This window comes from Limulus polyphemus, unplaced genomic scaffold (genome assembly GCF_000517525.1).
Source record: "Limulus polyphemus unplaced genomic scaffold, Limulus_polyphemus-2.1.2 Scaffold1007, whole genome shotgun sequence".
NCBI lineage: Eukaryota > Metazoa > Arthropoda > Merostomata > Xiphosura > Limulidae > Limulus > Limulus polyphemus.
Genome location: NW_013666617.1, coordinates 174,823 through 192,001, shown reverse-complemented (window position 1 = coordinate 192,001; position 17,179 = coordinate 174,823). Strand labels below are relative to the sequence as shown.

Below are 17,179 nucleotides of genomic sequence, written 5' to 3'. Positions count from 1 at the left end.
CAGGTGACACATCTTCAGCAGCATCATTTGTTCTGTTAATTTCGTTCCAACTGAAATGTCCTGTGCCATGATAATACCAAAGCCTGTTGGCATGCACCACCTTTGGCTTACCTCTCCGACCACATTTTCAGAAAGTCACGTCTGAGAGACAATCCTCTATGTCATATGGGCCTTCCCATAGAGAAGACAACTTAGGAGACTTCCCTTTGGTATTCCTGGGATTATACAACCACACATTGTCTCCTGGTACAAAGCTGATTTCAGTAGATTTCTTATAACATAGTTTCATGGAATCAGCAGACGTTTTTAAGTTCGAATGCACTTGATGATGGATATCATCCATCCTTTCAGATAACACTTTCACAAACTCTGGCACATTTTCAGGCAACTCTTCGTAAGGTAGGTCCACTGGCAACCGAAGTTCCCAACCAAACATCAGCTTATTTAGTAAGTGTAATAAATTTAAATGACCCAGTTCTCTGTAACAGTATTGGTTTCTTTAACAACAGTTATTTTTAACAAAGGATTAGTTTATTTAGAAATAAATATAACTGTTTCCATAACAGTTGTATACTCTTTTTTTCTTAACCTTTTTGACTGGTTGATCATACAGCACCCCTTAGTCCGTACTTTACTCGTGAAAACAGTTGTAAAAAGTACAAGGGTAACCTCCGTCTAATACAGACCTGAGAATGTTATTTTACTAATTTATAATCAATGTCACAAAGTAATGTTTATTTTTATCAACAAACAGTAGTTTTAGTAGAGTGGACTTGTGAAAATTTGTAGGGAGAAACACAAGGAACCGTAATAATATTTTCATCTTGTTACAGGTTTGTACTATGTTGTTTATATGATATATTGTCATGTACAACAGTTTGGAATTTAAAAAAGTAACCAATCCTAACCTGTTGTATCAGAAGATTTCTATCATATTAAATGAAGGGTAGTTTAAAAAGGCCAAAACAAGTTGGAAATAGGAATAATAGTCCCATTTGTAGGGACATTACTAACTATTCTAAATGTATAAAATCTCAAAGATAGTAGTAAATTGGTATAAATCACAAAAATTGCATTCCATTTCACTTTGAATAGTGGCTCTATGTAAATTAGAAAAACAGTTATGGCATTTTTAGTGTTTGGGTGAATCATGATTTAACCCATGAAAACAATAGTTAATTACCTGTGATTAGTGACACTTGAAGACTACTTAACAGGGCATATGGTTTTCCTCAATTTTTATTATTTCTTTAACTTTTTTTTAGGAAACAAAGTGCAAGTTGCACCCTGAAAGACTAGTTTTTGTAATATGTAATTATAAATGTTCAAAATATTCTTTGAAAATCCAAAATGTATTACACCTGAAAATAGATACCTAATTGCATGTCACCCATTCCAGCAGCCTTGTAGGTATTATAAACTTGGTATTCACAAAGGTTACAGTCATATTTGTAATAAAATTTTATTGTTTGATTAAGTACACTAATGTGAGACTATTTTATAACAATTTGAAAACAAACAAAAAATATATTTTAGTGAAAAATGTTTAAATTTTTCTGCCACGCCTAATTTCATGTACCATATTCTCCTTATTAACATGGACAAGTAATTCCAAAAAAAAATATTGAACAGGTTAAGAGCAATTACTGCATGCAGTCAGCACAAGAACTATTTATATGAATAGTCACAGAAAGCATAATTATACTGATCACAGCACTCTTGGTAGATTGTGTTGACCCTATCATGTGAGAGTAATCGATTAACGAGGCTGACAATCATTTGGTTAGTGAATTCCATTAATTGCTCACCTCTGCTAGCAGAGCTGTTTCACCTCCAGATCCAGCACCATTTCATCTCACTCATTGAGAATGACCAGATAAGTACTATCAGCTATTTCTTCCTCATCCTCAGGAATGGAATGAAATAAGAAAGTTCTTTTTGTTCTCTGAAATGTTTATCTTCTCATGTTTGGTCAAGTCAGTTTACCAGAGGTCTGTTGGTAATATACAGATGCAGAAGATCGATGTGTATTGTGGGCTTTTGCATGCTTATGGACTGCTTTTACTCGTACATCAATGGATTGACTTAATAGAGCACAAGATAAGGTTCTGTCCAACTGTAGCCAAGGGACTTTCATGCCACTGGCATGTACCAAAGCCATACCTAGTCTCCACACAGTTCGATCTTTCACTGTCCTATCATAGTGCCTCTTTTACCATATGGTGGCCTTTTCTAGCTTTTGGCATACAATCTTGTGCACATCAACTAATACAGATGTTAAAAACTCCATGTTTTTGTGGACGTTGTCGAATATTTGGTCTAGGAAACTGTATATTACATCTGTGGGAAGCAAGACTTTCTATCTGAACATCAGCATGTTAATCCATATCCAGTTTTATAGTCAACCATGAAGACATGTGGTAAGTGATAATCCAAGTCAGATCTATTATGGATTAATAAACCTAGAGGGCATACAACTGTCATTTAAAATGTGACAATACTAAGACATAAAACTGGCAATGATAAGGCAAAATGCATATTACCATGCCCATCATTGACTGTTAAAATTAGCTCCATGATCTGTATGGATTTCTGCATGTGCTCCAGATCATGCAATCCAGTGCTTCACTGATGTATCAACCATATACTGTGCTGATGTATCAACTAATGGGCGAGTCTCAACCCACATCATGAAGTAGTTGATAGCCATGAGTTCATACAGGTAACCCCCATTGCATCTCCAGGAGTGGACTAGTGATATCCATGTCTTTTCTGTGTTGGGGAGAAGCAACAATTCTCTGCTGGAGTTTATCCTATTTAAGCTGGCTTTTTCTCTGTTGGCACATACTGTACAATGCTGCACATCTTGACTTGAATGTTGCCAATACAGTTGCTATTGAACATGAGTACAAGTGTGGTTAACACCTTGGTGCCCTCCAGTCTTTGTGTTATGCACAGTGGAGAACCTTGTACCTCAAAGCTCTGGGAGCCATTACTTGTAGCACAGGTGAGAACCACAAGTGGTTGGTTGATGACAATAGTACAGTACACCTTTCTGTACTCGTAACTGCTCATAAAAGTGTCATAGGCTATGTGAATTCATGTCACGTTCCTCAGTCTGAGTTCATCTGGCTTTACCTTGCTGCACTTCAGTTGATTTTTCCACATTTTGTCCAAGATCTTGACAGTACAATCCATTGGCATTTCTGTGTTCCAGGGTTGGTGATACTATATTACTGAATCATACTCCTGCAGTGCTGTCACCCCTTCTGAATTTTTAAAGTTCATAAACCGTTTCAATGATGCATGGTGAACTTATAAGTGGCATATAAGTAGTGTTGTACAGTATCTTCATTCAGGAGCCAGAAGCTTACAATTAGTGTATGCAACTACATGTTCTACTCCATCATGCAACTTTGATAATGCTGTTCTGATGCCACTATTTTTGATGTCAATATCTAACAAGAACTCACAGTCCTGACTTAAATATGCCAATACTGGGGCTTCTACTAAAGCACACTTCAGCGACTGGGATGTTTGCTCTTATTCCTCATTACATTTGAATTGCATTTAACTTTAATGAGAGCCAATAATGGTGAAGCTATCTTGGAGAAGTTGGTCATAAATCATCAACAGTATGACAGGAAATCCAGGAAACTGCAAACTTCTCACTTAGTCGCAGATTAAAATCCTTCTCACACCACTTCTACTTTAAGAGGATCTGTAGAAGTTCAATTTCTACCCATAATATGATCACAAAATTCTACTTCTGTGCACATGAATTCACTTTTCCTTCTGTCAGTTTCAAATCTGCCTTTTATTCACTGGAATGCTATTTTCAGGTTCTCGGTTACAGACTCGAACATGTTCCAACACTAAGATGTCATCAACATTGATCAGGCACTTTTCCCATTGCAACTGTGTAACTTCCATTGGCCTCTCAAAAATGGATGGTTCATTATAAAAGCTGAATAACATGATGCAAAATTCGAGCAAACCTTGGTACATGCTGAACACATTTGACTTGCCAATATTCAGATGCTATGTCCAATATATTGAACTATCAAGCTCCTTCCAATATATTCAGACATTCCTCTGTTTGCAATAGTGGAAAAGCTTCATTGCGAGTTACTGTGTTCCCCTGTCAAAAGGCAATATAGAACCTAAGTATACTTACTTTGTTTCTGACAATCACCTCTGGAGATGACTAAGCACTCTGAAGGGCTTATTATCTTGTTCTTTAACATCCATTATACATTAAACACAGGTTTCATTCCTTGTGCTTTGGTTGTTTAATCAGATGTGCATCACATGCAGCTGTGATGTTGTGTGATTGTTATTCGACCCAGTTGGTTATGTGGTCTTACAAAAAGATTGATTGGTGTACCCAGCCAATAAGTTACTGAGTTGCTACCACAGTCCTCAACTAGTGATCTCATGTTGGTATCCATGTAGTTGCTTTTTTATCCAGCATGACAAACACTACCCTTTTGTTTTAATTACTGATGACCATTCCAGCATGATGCTGGATAACTGGTAATCCACAATTGAAAAATAACAATTGAACTTCATCCTTCCTTGGATAGATAAGTTTTTGGACAGGAAAACAGCTTATTTCTTGTATGGGCTCATACAGTTGTCTTACATGGTATTGAAGTGCTAGACATCATCAATAATAGACCATGGAACACCACTTGTTTACACGAAAATACTGTGATTTGCTGTTCAACATACACTCCTGAACCTGGTCTGGATGGCATTAGATAACTACTCTCTCATGGAACATCAGTTGCGTGGGCAAAACTGATAAGCTCTGTAGTCTGCTCATCTCAAGGATGTCAATGCCAGAATTGAGGTCAGTGATGACTGTATTTGTTCTGTGAGTGACACCTCATAGACATAATCAAAGTTACTTTTCCATCTACATCAAGTCTAATTCCATTTGTTGAAAAAAGTTGATGATGACTAACTCCAGTGATACTTGAGTAAGGAAGCACATATGCTAATTAAATGATAGGTAGGCAAACAACGATTTATAAGCATAAGGAAGAGTTTTATTGAAGAAGTCAGACCAATGTTCTGTCGAAATGTGTTAGATTCCACCATCAATAAAACTTTTCCTTATGCTTGTAAATCATTTTTTGCCTACCTGTTATTATGTTAGCGAAATATGCTTTCTTACTCAAATACCTACTGAGTGGCATTTTCAGGTAAACTGATTTCCCAAAGAAAGTAAGTCCATCATATAGCTAGAGGTTTGGCAAAATTAATTGTGAAGTAATACTGAATTCTGCTAAAACTAACAGAGCCTGTGCTAAGAAATATATTGACTGGAGACAAAATGTGATGCACAATGAAAGCAGTCTTTAGTAATATCACAAAAACAGTGTGTGTATACTTGTTTTGAATGCTGGATCACCATCTTCATTTGAGCTGTGAATTCATCAGTCTTGCTCTCCTCCCTCAAGACGTATTTCCAAACTGACCCATTCATTCAAGATAGTGTTACAGACTATCTTAAATCTCATGGTAACGTTAGATTCACTTATGTTAGTGGTCGTTGTCATTCAAACATAGAAGAGGCCGTAATATCGAGATACCACATGATCTAAGATTGAATGACACTGCTGTGCAGCATTACGGCCATGGTTCTCATGGGCATAACAGGTGACAACTCGCACCTTTGTGCACGTAGTGGTACGGTGATTACATTATGTTTGTGGAAACAGCCAAGTTGTTTGGTTTTTAATGTTAGCCAGCATATTATTGGGCATGGGATATTTTATGAACTAAATCGTCCAAGTAGAATACGTTGAGACTTTGATGCTACACTTTTTTGTCACTGGTGTTATTTACCCCAAACTGACGTTGTACCTATTTAAACTACAATAATTGTCTCAGACTGGCTTACAAAATGCAAGTAAACCTTCATTGCCATGTCTTTTTCCTTGAATTTTGATGAAGTACTTGTGAAATCCGGCTTTTATATTTCTTTCTTTCTCCAGAGGAGGTTGTAATTGAAATCGTGCTATATTTCTTTTGAAACCTTCAAATACCATTTGTTTAATTTTACACAGAACCATCCTGTCCATCGTTATGCACGTTGAATTAATGATTTCACTTATGCACAAATTAGACATTTAAGTGTGCCTGAGAAGTCGTATGTACATAATTTATTGTAGGAAAGTTAATGATTTATTATTGTTTTCAACTAACCTGTTTGAGAGTTAGGTGTGATATTGGAAAAAGAAAAAACAACAACAGACGAGGTTTAGGCTATCTGACGTGGTGAAAGGTCAAATGATGTTTATATATGTTTCATTAAATGCCATTATGTCCGTGCACGTCACAATTTTAATAATCAACAACAAAAGCAGTAATATGGAAATGTATTCATTAAACGCTTGAAAAAGTAGTACAAGGCATGCTAAAATTTCAGAAACGTTTCCCAAACGCACAAATGTTCCTGTTCGTAAGCTGTTAATTACTAGTTCGCTAGCAAATGAAAAGAACTTTGACAGAAGCTTGCATGTTAATAAAGTTCTTCCAGATGATAGGTATTGGAACTGTAGTAATATAATCTACAAACGGCTGTTCAGCAAGTCAGCTATGAGATTTCCATAGTTTTCTGTCAGTAACGACACATACAGATACGACAATTTTGAAATCGATTAACCGTTTTCGTAAATCGAATCGGATAATCGTCGGCCATTATGAATCCAACATTAGAAAATATGACGACAGTATATAAATAGTCGAAACTAAGAAGTAAATACTGTATTTGTTTTTGATTTAGTGGGCAATTTGTGTTCTATTATATGAATGACTGTTAAAATAGCAATCCAGCGTGTCGTAAGTCACGTGACACCTAAGAATTACCGTATTACTCGGTATAGTTGAATATTTTATCATTTAAAGGTTTGTTTGTGTGTGCAGGGATAAAGGGACAAAATTATTTTTCTGTCTTTGAATAGAAACGATTTTGAAACCGATTTCTGTGTAATCGTCACAACCCTGATGTTTAAATTATAGTCCTGGCATCACCTGATCTGGTAGTCTGAACGTTGCAATACCAGTGTTGACTGAAGTGACATATATTCAGATAGTCGCTCCTACAGAACATTATAAATGATAAGTGTTTTTAAACGTAATAAAAATAGTATGCTGAATTTGGGATTTAAAAAAAACATTTATTTTGATTTTGTTCATTAATTATCGTTGAGGAGACATCCAATCATATGTATAAATACGCAGTTTGCTTATTCCAACAGCTATTTATGAAAGGTAATCGCACTTTTTTCGACCGTTTTTTCATATTGCATCATCGAGCATAGCTTATATATATATATGATAGATTAAAAGAAAAAACTATGTCAAGTTTGGGGTATTAGTCATCTTGTTTTCCTAATGTACCCAAGCTGCCGAGTATTGGACAGTTTATAGGTCAGCGTGTCCGTTGAAAGACTACTAGTTCGCACTGCTGTTTGTGTGTGTAGAAGTATACAAGTAACCTTAGTTTACTTAATATCACTATGTGAATGCATGTTCATCGACTGAACTGGAAAAAAAATACTGTAAAATTATATAAGTAGTGCATGGCCAAACTCAAGGAACTGTGATTTGGTCATCAGTTTTTTTCGTGAACATACTTCTATAATCAAGAAACCATGTGATTTTAAGTAGGAACATTTGGTTACCCAAATATCGACATTCATTGCAAGTTAATGTTTTTGGATATGTGTCTTGGAAAGGTTATATTACTTGAAGGTTACATTTGAAATTTGAAGATACCATTATCATCTCAGTAGGATGCAATGATGTGAATTGTATGATATGTAATGTACTGCATCTTATTGTGTAATACATAATTATCAGGATGACTGTTTAAAACAAAACGATCTGTGTACTGTCAGTAATAAAGTAGCTTCATGAATTTTTTTAGGGGCATGATTTTTCACTACTTTTTCACTGACTTGTTGATAACATTTCACCTTTTTGTATTGAACACTGCAAGATGCCCCCAAGTAGTACAGCGGTATGTCTGCAGACTTACAACGGTAGAATCCTGGTTTCGATACCCGTGGTGGGCAGAGCACAAATAGCCCATTGTGTAGCTTTGTGCTCAATTACAAACAAACACTGCAAGAATTGTAAAAAATAAACGTCTAAATATACATATTTTCCTTATTCAGGATCACCTTACCCAGTTATAATTACATATAATAATAGTCAGGGAACTATGCGCATTTATTTAGAGATATGGCAGGGTTCAGTGGTTAGCGTGTTAAACTTTGAATCTGAGGGTTCCCGATTCTCGTCCAGTTGCCCCTAAATCGCGCTCCACACTTTGGGGCTGTGCGTGTATTAGAGACGGCAACGTGTAGATAGCTTTTGTTTAGCTTTGCACGAAATATCCAAAAGAAACATTAACTTGAAACATATAAACATACACGTTAATAAGGTTAAACCATAAATAAAACATGCACAGCACTACTCTCTCCCTTATATATTTCGTGCACGCACTTTATTTTATTTCTGACAATATATCCTTAACTTTACTCGCTGAAAATTCTTACTAGAGTAGGATAAGTTTGCAATATTAACCCTTGACTTAAATATTTAATAATTGTACATTTACATAGTGAAGAGTCATTGAAATGTTTTCCATGCTTTCATTTCATCAGCACAAATATAAAATGTACTTCCTTTCATCGTGTAAAATAATGATACACCGGGTTTGTTCCTTCACTGTGAAACCTTATTATGTTGAAATATTCCATGAACAAAGCGAAGTTAGTAAAACTTGTCATGAATTGAGCTGTCAGTCAAGAATGAGATAAAGCTCCCGTTAACCCTAAACAGGTTGAATCATTTGTAGGAAGATAAAGCTCCCGTTAACCATAAACAGGTTGAATCATTTGTAGGATTTTAGATACATAGAAAATAAGTTTTTTTTCATTTAACACATGTGAAAATCTAACGGAAATGAGATGTACAATTATGTTAGAATAGAGAAGTTTGTATTTGTTAAAACAGGACACATAGTTGTCGAATAAAAATGGTTCACGTCAATAAATGATTACTTCGATTTATTTTTAGTATGATGGAATTAAATATTTATTTTAGAGAACACTCCCATTTGTTTATCCTGGAATGTAAAAGTGCGTTAAATAAGTTTGCCATATTTTATATACATGTATATTTGTGTAATCAGTTTCGTTAATTACACGATATTACATAGTATTAGACTAATAATTATCATTAAACAATATACTATGAAGTGAAAAGAAATGATACTTTATAAAAGTAATATCGGTTACGGCTTTATACAAACTTGAAAACAAAAGAAAGGAAGATTAGAAGGCGGAAATCATAATACTTTTACCTAATTTACCACGAATTCTCAATGAATTTTAATTTGGTCAACTATGAGCATTTCAGTTCTTTCGATATCACCAGTAACAGCGTTGACGAAAATAATAAATCTCAGTTCGCCCCTGGAAACACCACCGGTCTAGGGTTTCTTGGAGTGTTCAGACTCTGTTTTCAAAAGGAGTTTGTTATTGAAGAGAAACTGTTATGTAACAAGTATATTTGTAGGGTATTTATGTGAAATACACGTTTGATACCTTAACCTAGTGGAAAAGTGACGTTTGCCAGTGAACTGGTTCAATCAAACAAAGTGAAGTGGCGAATAGCACAAAATGCTATAAGTGTAACAGCATTCATGGACATGGTCCTGAAGTGGGAAGTTAAAATCAGTATTTAAATCTAAGTGTTTGTGCTCTGATTTCTTGAATGCTCGTGTAATATTTATGTATAAAATAGAGATAGTAAAGGAGGGAGGAAGAGGTCTAGATTGAACCTGACCATCTCAGGTCGAGAAAACTAGGACCAAATACTAACCCAGACCAGAGAACTGCTAAATAAAATAAGTGGATATGGCGAACATAGCGTGTTTGAAATACTGTTCTATAATTTGTTTTTTTAATTGAAAAATCATAAGGAACTGAATAAAGAATGTAGTGAAACAAATAAAATAAGCCTAATATTAATGTCTTATGACAAATATAACTAGTTATTGCATTTTTAGGATCTGGTGAGAATGCATAGAACAGTATTAATATTCATGGCTGAAACTGCGTGGATGGCTTTGTAATTGTAAAATTGCAAAAATTAAATATACCAACTATATGGAATAAACTGTACACTCATTTATCGTTTTAGTAAACGCAGGCATTTTATGGGCAGGACATCCGTATAAAAAATATTTTGATCGTGGATCACAGTTCTTCAAATTCAAATAAAGGTTCGTCGATACTAAACTTGTGCAAGTGTTGTTATTTCTTGCAGTGCGATATATTTAATTTATTAACAAATGCATTTCACTTTCAGTGAAAGTATCGTAAATTATTTGGGTTGTTTTAAGTTAAGATCATTTGATTTTTTATCGTTTTTCATTTTATCCGCAGATCAATTTTACCGATGTCGTTAAAAAAACGACTGCTATACCGTACGCCTAGTATGGTCTGACGGTTAGGGTGCTTGATTCGTAATCTGCGGGTAGTGGGATCGAACCCTATAACCGAACATATTTGTCCTTGCAGCTGTGGGGGCGTTTTAATGAAATTGTTTTCATATCACTTCACAATTAGGGACTATTAACGCAGATAGCTCTTGAACAGTTTTGCTCAGATTGATGCACACATAGGTTCGTTTTGTCGTAAATTCTCATAGTAATTCAGAGAAAAGGGAGAATGGCAACAGTGTTCGCAATGAAAGCCTTTTGTGAAAGAATATCTTTTTTTTTGGGGGGGGGGTATTATTAAGGGAGCAATTCATTATATCGGTGAAGGCCAAGTTTGATAATTATTGAAGTGGGCCAGTGCGAATACTGAAACTGGGTAAAGAGGTTGGTCTGATATCAGTATTAGATGTCCAAGTAGGTCATTGTTAGGTTTGTGGCTACTACTTCGTGCGTTCTTAAAAAGTTCGTTAGAACACGTGTAGAGTTCAGTTGTTTATTTGACTGTTAGTGAGAAAACTTAATGCTCCTTATGAAAATTTCGCTCTTCAGCACATTGGAAACAATTATTTTTGGTGTGACTTTGCAAGTTTGAAACTGTTTTATGGTTTTTATGATAATACGAAACTACAGCCTTTTCATTTAAATCTTTTTTATAACAATTACTGGTTCTTGGTCGAAAATGGAAGTTGATATTGGAGAAAAGTATAACTTGTATTCAGTGTAATTTTGAAATAAAACCCCGTGAAGTTTTTACTATTAACAAGTTAGGAAACAAATATTTTTGCAGTTTATAATATTAGAGTATAACTTTGGTTTATAGCAAAATGAAATGAGCCTCTTTTCTACCTTTCACAGTTAAGTTACCAAACACAAGATGGAGCAGAAAACAGGATTACGAGGATTGCAAGCCTGGTGCCGAATGTTAACCCAGGGTTATAGAGATGTTGATATCAAAGACTTGAGTTCATCTTTCAGAGATGGGCTTGCGTTTTGTGCTCTCATTCACAGATTTCGACCAGATCTCATGTAAGTTTGAAATAGTAAAATATAATTTTTTTATCTCTTGATTGTTACAATGTTAGTTTTATCAGCTATAACTTCATTTCTGCATCAATAGGCTTTTACGTTTTAAGTTACAATTCTGAAAAAAAACAAAAAACTAGCTAAGTACTGGTTTGATGGGATATTATGCCCATAAAGAAGTCACTTGCCAAAATATTACTTTCATAAAAAACAAAATCCTTTTTTGTTAATTGCAAGTAAACAAGCCTAATTGAGATAAGTTTTTTTCTAAATAATATTTACATACACAATTTTAACAGACAATCGTTTAAGTTTTATCATCTGTTGTATAAAGGATAAAGTAAATTGTACATTTATTTAAAAGTTTGATTTATTTGTAAGGAATCAATAAAGTATGCTCAGTTTTTTTGTAGGTCAATGACAACTTTAGAATAATTGTCAATTTAAGGGGTTAGTTTTATCTTCTTTGTTTCAGTTTATTTTTTTATTATGGTATCATGTACTTGGAACTCACTTTTTGTAGCGTAGTAAGTACTTTGCAGTAATTACCAATTAAAAGGCTTAACTTCTTACTTTTTCTTTTTACAATTATTTTATGAATATAATAACTTTCTTATATTATGGTATTATGTATTTGGAACTCAATTTTGGAATATAATGTTTGTTTATACTAGTATTTTTAGAAATTATTTTCTGGTATGCCAAGCAAAAATGTTGTTTCTTGTATCAGAGACAACAGTGTTTTTCTGTAGTGAACTTTTCAGTTATTTTTATTAAAATAATGTTCTGATAGTACCATATTTTCTGTTGAAACAAGTTTTTGCTTTAACTTCTTTTGACTATAGTTATTCGTATTTTTTGTATTCTAATTTGATTATTTTACAGCATAGAAGATATGTTTTGTATTGTGTAAATGTTCATTTTTCCTTTTCTTTGTGTAGAGACTATGAGTCCTTGTCAAAAGAAAACATTCTTCACAACAATACTTTGGTAAGTTATTCCACAGACCTGTTCATATATGTGTATATGTACAGTTTTGTGAAAGTTTTTGAAATTCTTTAACAATATGTTGAATCATAAATTTAAGGTGAGAAGGTCATATAATGAACATATGTACTTGTATTTTGTACAAACATAATTGTATTGTTTGGTTCAGGCTTTTGGAGTTGCAGAAAAGCAACTTGGTATTCCAGCCTTGCTTGATGCTGAAGATATGGTCATGTACAAACAACCAGACAAGCTCAGCATTGCCACCTATCTTTCTCAGTTTTATCAGTACTTTGAAAGGGGCCAGCATGGTGAGTTGTGTGTTCTAAGTACATAAAACTCGAAGTGTAGGCAAAGTATACAACTTTGTATTAAGAATTATAATTCTGTTCTTAAAGAGAATTATTACAGTTTCATGATTCTGTGTGAATACTGTCTCTCTTGATGATATTTATTCAGTATTAAATGTGTGAGGTGAAACAAATCTGTCAACTGTGAAAAATTAAAATAGTGTTAGCTATTATAATTGTAATATGTGTAGGTACACAATATAGGTCAGTGAGTCTAAATCAAAGTTAAATGAATGAGTATTAATATGGACCTTTAAGTGGCTGGAAAGCAGTTTTACAATTAATTGTTTGCTTGGTCTTTACAGGTGTAAAAAGTGAAAAACCAGTAGTAAAACGACCACTTAGTGAAAGGAACACTGAGATTTCACCATTTGGCCCTCCAGCTAAGGTATGTTGAAGTTGCAGAAATACCTCACTTTGTTGTTTATCTGTAAATAGAAGATTTTAGTTGTTGAATGACATCATCATACAGGCAGTTTGTATGATGGTTTATTTGTTAACTGTAACTTTGAAATCTTCAATTGAGTGTTTTAATAATTTGTGTTGGAATATATTTAGTTTGTAAATTTGAAGGAATATTTCGTATATAATTATCTTTTCTCATGCATAAAACTGAAGCATTGGAAATGTAAGAAGTATCACAATGAGAGTTAAATACTTACCAGATATTTTACAGTTCAGTGGAAGGTAGAAAACTGTGTACTCCATAGAAGCGAGTGTTTTTGTTATTTGTACTTTAAACAAAACATTCATTTGACAGTATTAATCCATATTTTTAAAACTGTTTTTTTATAACTGTGAATGCAGATGTGAAAAATGTAAACTTGATTGACTGCTGCAACTTTTTAATTGCCAGAATTACCAGTAATTAAGATTCGAGTGGCTGTTAATAATGTTATAAACAAATTATAAATATTTTGCTATCACCACATTTTTTGTAGTATTCCTGTTTTTAATATTGGAGTGGATGTTAATTCTTATAAGAAAAATAACTAACTTTTTTATCATTAAATTAGCAAAAACACTGCTATGCTTAACATACCAGTAAACTGTGAATGGCCAAAAAACATTTTAACACTTAATGTTTTCCTTATTTCTGGAGCCAATAGTGATACTTGAGCAACTAGTAATGTTGGAGGTCATCCAAACGTTTTGTATATATATTTTGCAAGCTCAGCTTTTATTCATGCTGTTGGTACTATTATTCTAACTTTATGAATGTTGATGTAGATAATTGTATGGTGCTTCAGTGTTTTTAATATTTCATTGTTAAATTTATTCTTGTAACAATGTAACTTCAAGAGTTTGTATTCAGAGAATGCTTAATTTTCCTGTTACTACATCCTAATAAACTCGTACATCTAAACATTGAATCATGTTGATAAACTGCTTTTGTGGTAGTACCCTACACATGTTGTCTGTAAATATTGTTTTTATATTTTGTAATTGTGATGAAAAGTATCAAAGAGTAAGAAAGAAGCTTATCCTTTTTTTGTAATGTTTACTATAATTAAATAAAATATATTTTTTATTATATACAATTGTTCTATTTTTTAAACACATGAAGAGGAAATAAATCTGTTACTAAATAAAAAGATTGCAAACAAAATGTTACTATTTTGTTATAAAAAAAATGCCATTTTTTGTTTTATGCTTACAGTAAATTGCATTTATAATTGATTTGACATATATTTTCACCTCACAATATTTTTTTGCTAGGTTTCTTATGATAGATATTACAGAATGATTATTTTTGTTGTGTATATATTTTTGTCAGAATGGAACAAGGTAACTTATTAAATTACATAGAACTTTTCACATTATACAGTTATACAATAGATATTGAAATGCTCAAGCAGAGCAGATTACTTACTAGTATTTGAAATGTAAAACTTGTATTAGAGAGCAATGATATCGTTCATTTATGAAAATTTGAAATAAATATTTTAATTCTTTCAATGTCACTGTGTAGCATAGATCAAGATTTGTATTCTAGTTGGTTGATTCTTCTTCCAAATAAATTAACACTAGTGAAATTCAATAAAATTGAGTCTTGGTTGAAGGGTTGCTAATTAAAATTTTCATTAAAAGAAAATTTCATGAAAGATCAATGAAATAAATCTATAATAAAAATAAGAAATCTTTACACTTACAAATTGTTCACAGTTTTAATTGAATTGATATCATCTTAAAGGTAAATGTTTACAAAGCTTCAACACCATAACTTTTTTTTAAAGTACTAAAATTTTCAAAAAGCTTTTTGTCTGCATTTTTACAGCCTGAAACTACAGTGCAACCATTATTTTCTTTTGACTTTTGACGAGCTGTCAGTTGTTTACTTACATATGCTACTTGATTCTGCAAGTGTTACTCTTTTTTTTTATGGTTATTGTGGTAGATTTTGTCTTGCTTTTGTATGACTATGGAAGACAAAAAACAGACAACAGAGAACAAGCTAAAATTTTCATGTTTTAATAGTTTTATGCTTATAGTGCAAGTTAATATTTATACACAATACCTCACATTTTAAAGTAAAATAAATTTATAAAATGAAAGTTCATACAGTTCTCTTGTTATACATTATGCCTCAAAGAAGGAAAGTTTTGTGGTGAAATATTGATTGGTTTCAGCAAACTGGCACTAGTATGCAAAGTGTGTATTGTACACTATCATTCTTAGTATTAAAGTAGCATTGAATATTGTAGCCTGTTAACCATAGAAATGTCTTACTTGATTAGTAGAAACACTTCAAGTAAAATTGCAAATGCTAAGCCCAAGTTATCTTTACAAGTGAGACTTAAAAGGTTCATATCTTTAATGAGCTTTTGTATACTTTATTTATTCTATATATCCGTAAATTTGCAGACTGAGAAAAATTTAATTTGTTTAATTTTTAAAGCAAAATTTGCAACTTTGAACTACATAATTGGTTAGCTAAACATTTGTATATTTGTAGTTATGCAAAAAATATTTAGCAATGAGAGAGAGAGAGAGAGAAACAAGAATAGGCTAAATCTTAAATTTTAGCCATCTGTTTATTTTAAGTTTTTATTGAGGTTTATAATGCTTCTTAATATTTTGTTTAACTGCAGAAACAATATTTTACATTCATTGACAAAGGTAGAAAGCTGTTATAACAATAGTTGAACTGAGTTGTTAGTCTAGTACCTTATTAGAAAGTACATAACACACTAGTTTTACATTCCGATTTCTCTCATACATTATTAGGTTTAATGTCTATTTTTGTACATGTATCTCATAGTCAGTTCTTCAAACTCCCTGTTCATTAAGGCCTAGCATGGCCAGGTGGTTAGGGTACTCAACTTGCAATCTGCAGATCATGGGTTTGAATCCCTGTTTCATCAAATATGCTTGCCCTTTCAGCTGTAGGGGTATTATAATGGATGGTCAATCCCACTATTCATTGGTAAAAGAATAGCCCAAGAGTTGGTGGTGGGTGGTGATATACACTGCCTTCCCTGTAGTCTTTTACTGCTAAATTAGGAATGGCTAGGGCAGATATTTCTCATATAGCTTTGTGTGGAATTCAAAACAAACCCAAACCCTGTTCATTAAATTCTGTAATCTTCCATACAAAGTGCTAGGATACTCAATTACTTTTAACTGTTAATTGTTTCTATGAAGTCTCACTGTGGGGCAGCATTAAGGCTATGTACTTAAAATGCTAAAACAAACAAACCTCCCTCTGAATTGGAGAAAGTTCCCTTAGCTTCAAAAATAGTTTTTTACCTTCCAGATGGTTAAAAAAAAGACATTTATTAACATGTAGTGTAGACCACATTGACTACTCTAGAACTCAGGAAGGTTTGATTGGTTTATGTAAATATTTCATGAAACTATCTTGTAAAAAAAATGTCCACGGTTATACTGCAATAATACACTGTTTTTGAAAATATACCAGTCTCTCAACTTAAAGCAATCCTGACACTATGGTAGTAGAGTTTTTCAGCTTCAAAGTTACACTACTAGTACAAAGGTTGTGATGAAATACTGCTGTAAACATGTAAGGCACTTATGTCAGTACACACACCAGTAAAAGTGTCTCAACTTAACACATTCATGACACTATGAAAATATGATTTTTAAACTTTCAAGTTACATCAGTACAAAGATTGTGAAGAAGTACTAATTTCAACACAAAACTATTTATGACACTACCACATCAGTAACAGTGTCTGAAGTTACAGTACCCAAAATGATTGTGATGAAATATTAGTATATCAGTTTGAAATAATTCATGACTTTAACACACAAGCCATCAAGATTAGTG

At 33.1% G+C, this 17,179-nt stretch overlaps 1 protein-coding gene across 13 annotated transcripts in view; it reads left to right on the top strand.

Annotated features, from left to right (window-relative positions):
* LOC106461667 (serine-rich adhesin for platelets-like) overlaps positions 1 to 17,179 on the top strand; it is a 75,640-nt gene that overhangs the window by 15,552 nt on the left and 42,909 nt on the right. For 12 of the 13 annotated variants that reach the window (XM_013921512.2, XM_022388686.1, XM_022388676.1 and 9 more), the window contains 4 exons: positions 11,384 to 11,554; positions 12,493 to 12,541; positions 12,708 to 12,849; positions 13,194 to 13,276. In XM_013921512.2, the coding sequence (XP_013776966.1) occupies positions 11,403 to 11,554; positions 12,493 to 12,541; positions 12,708 to 12,849; positions 13,194 to 13,276 (426 nt within the window). In that variant the 5' untranslated portion in view covers positions 11,384 to 11,402. Of the gene's footprint in view, positions 1 to 9,545; positions 10,310 to 11,383; positions 11,555 to 12,492; positions 12,542 to 12,707; positions 12,850 to 13,193; positions 13,277 to 17,179 lie in introns of those variants that run through there. The other variant, XM_022388684.1, reaches the window with a different exon arrangement.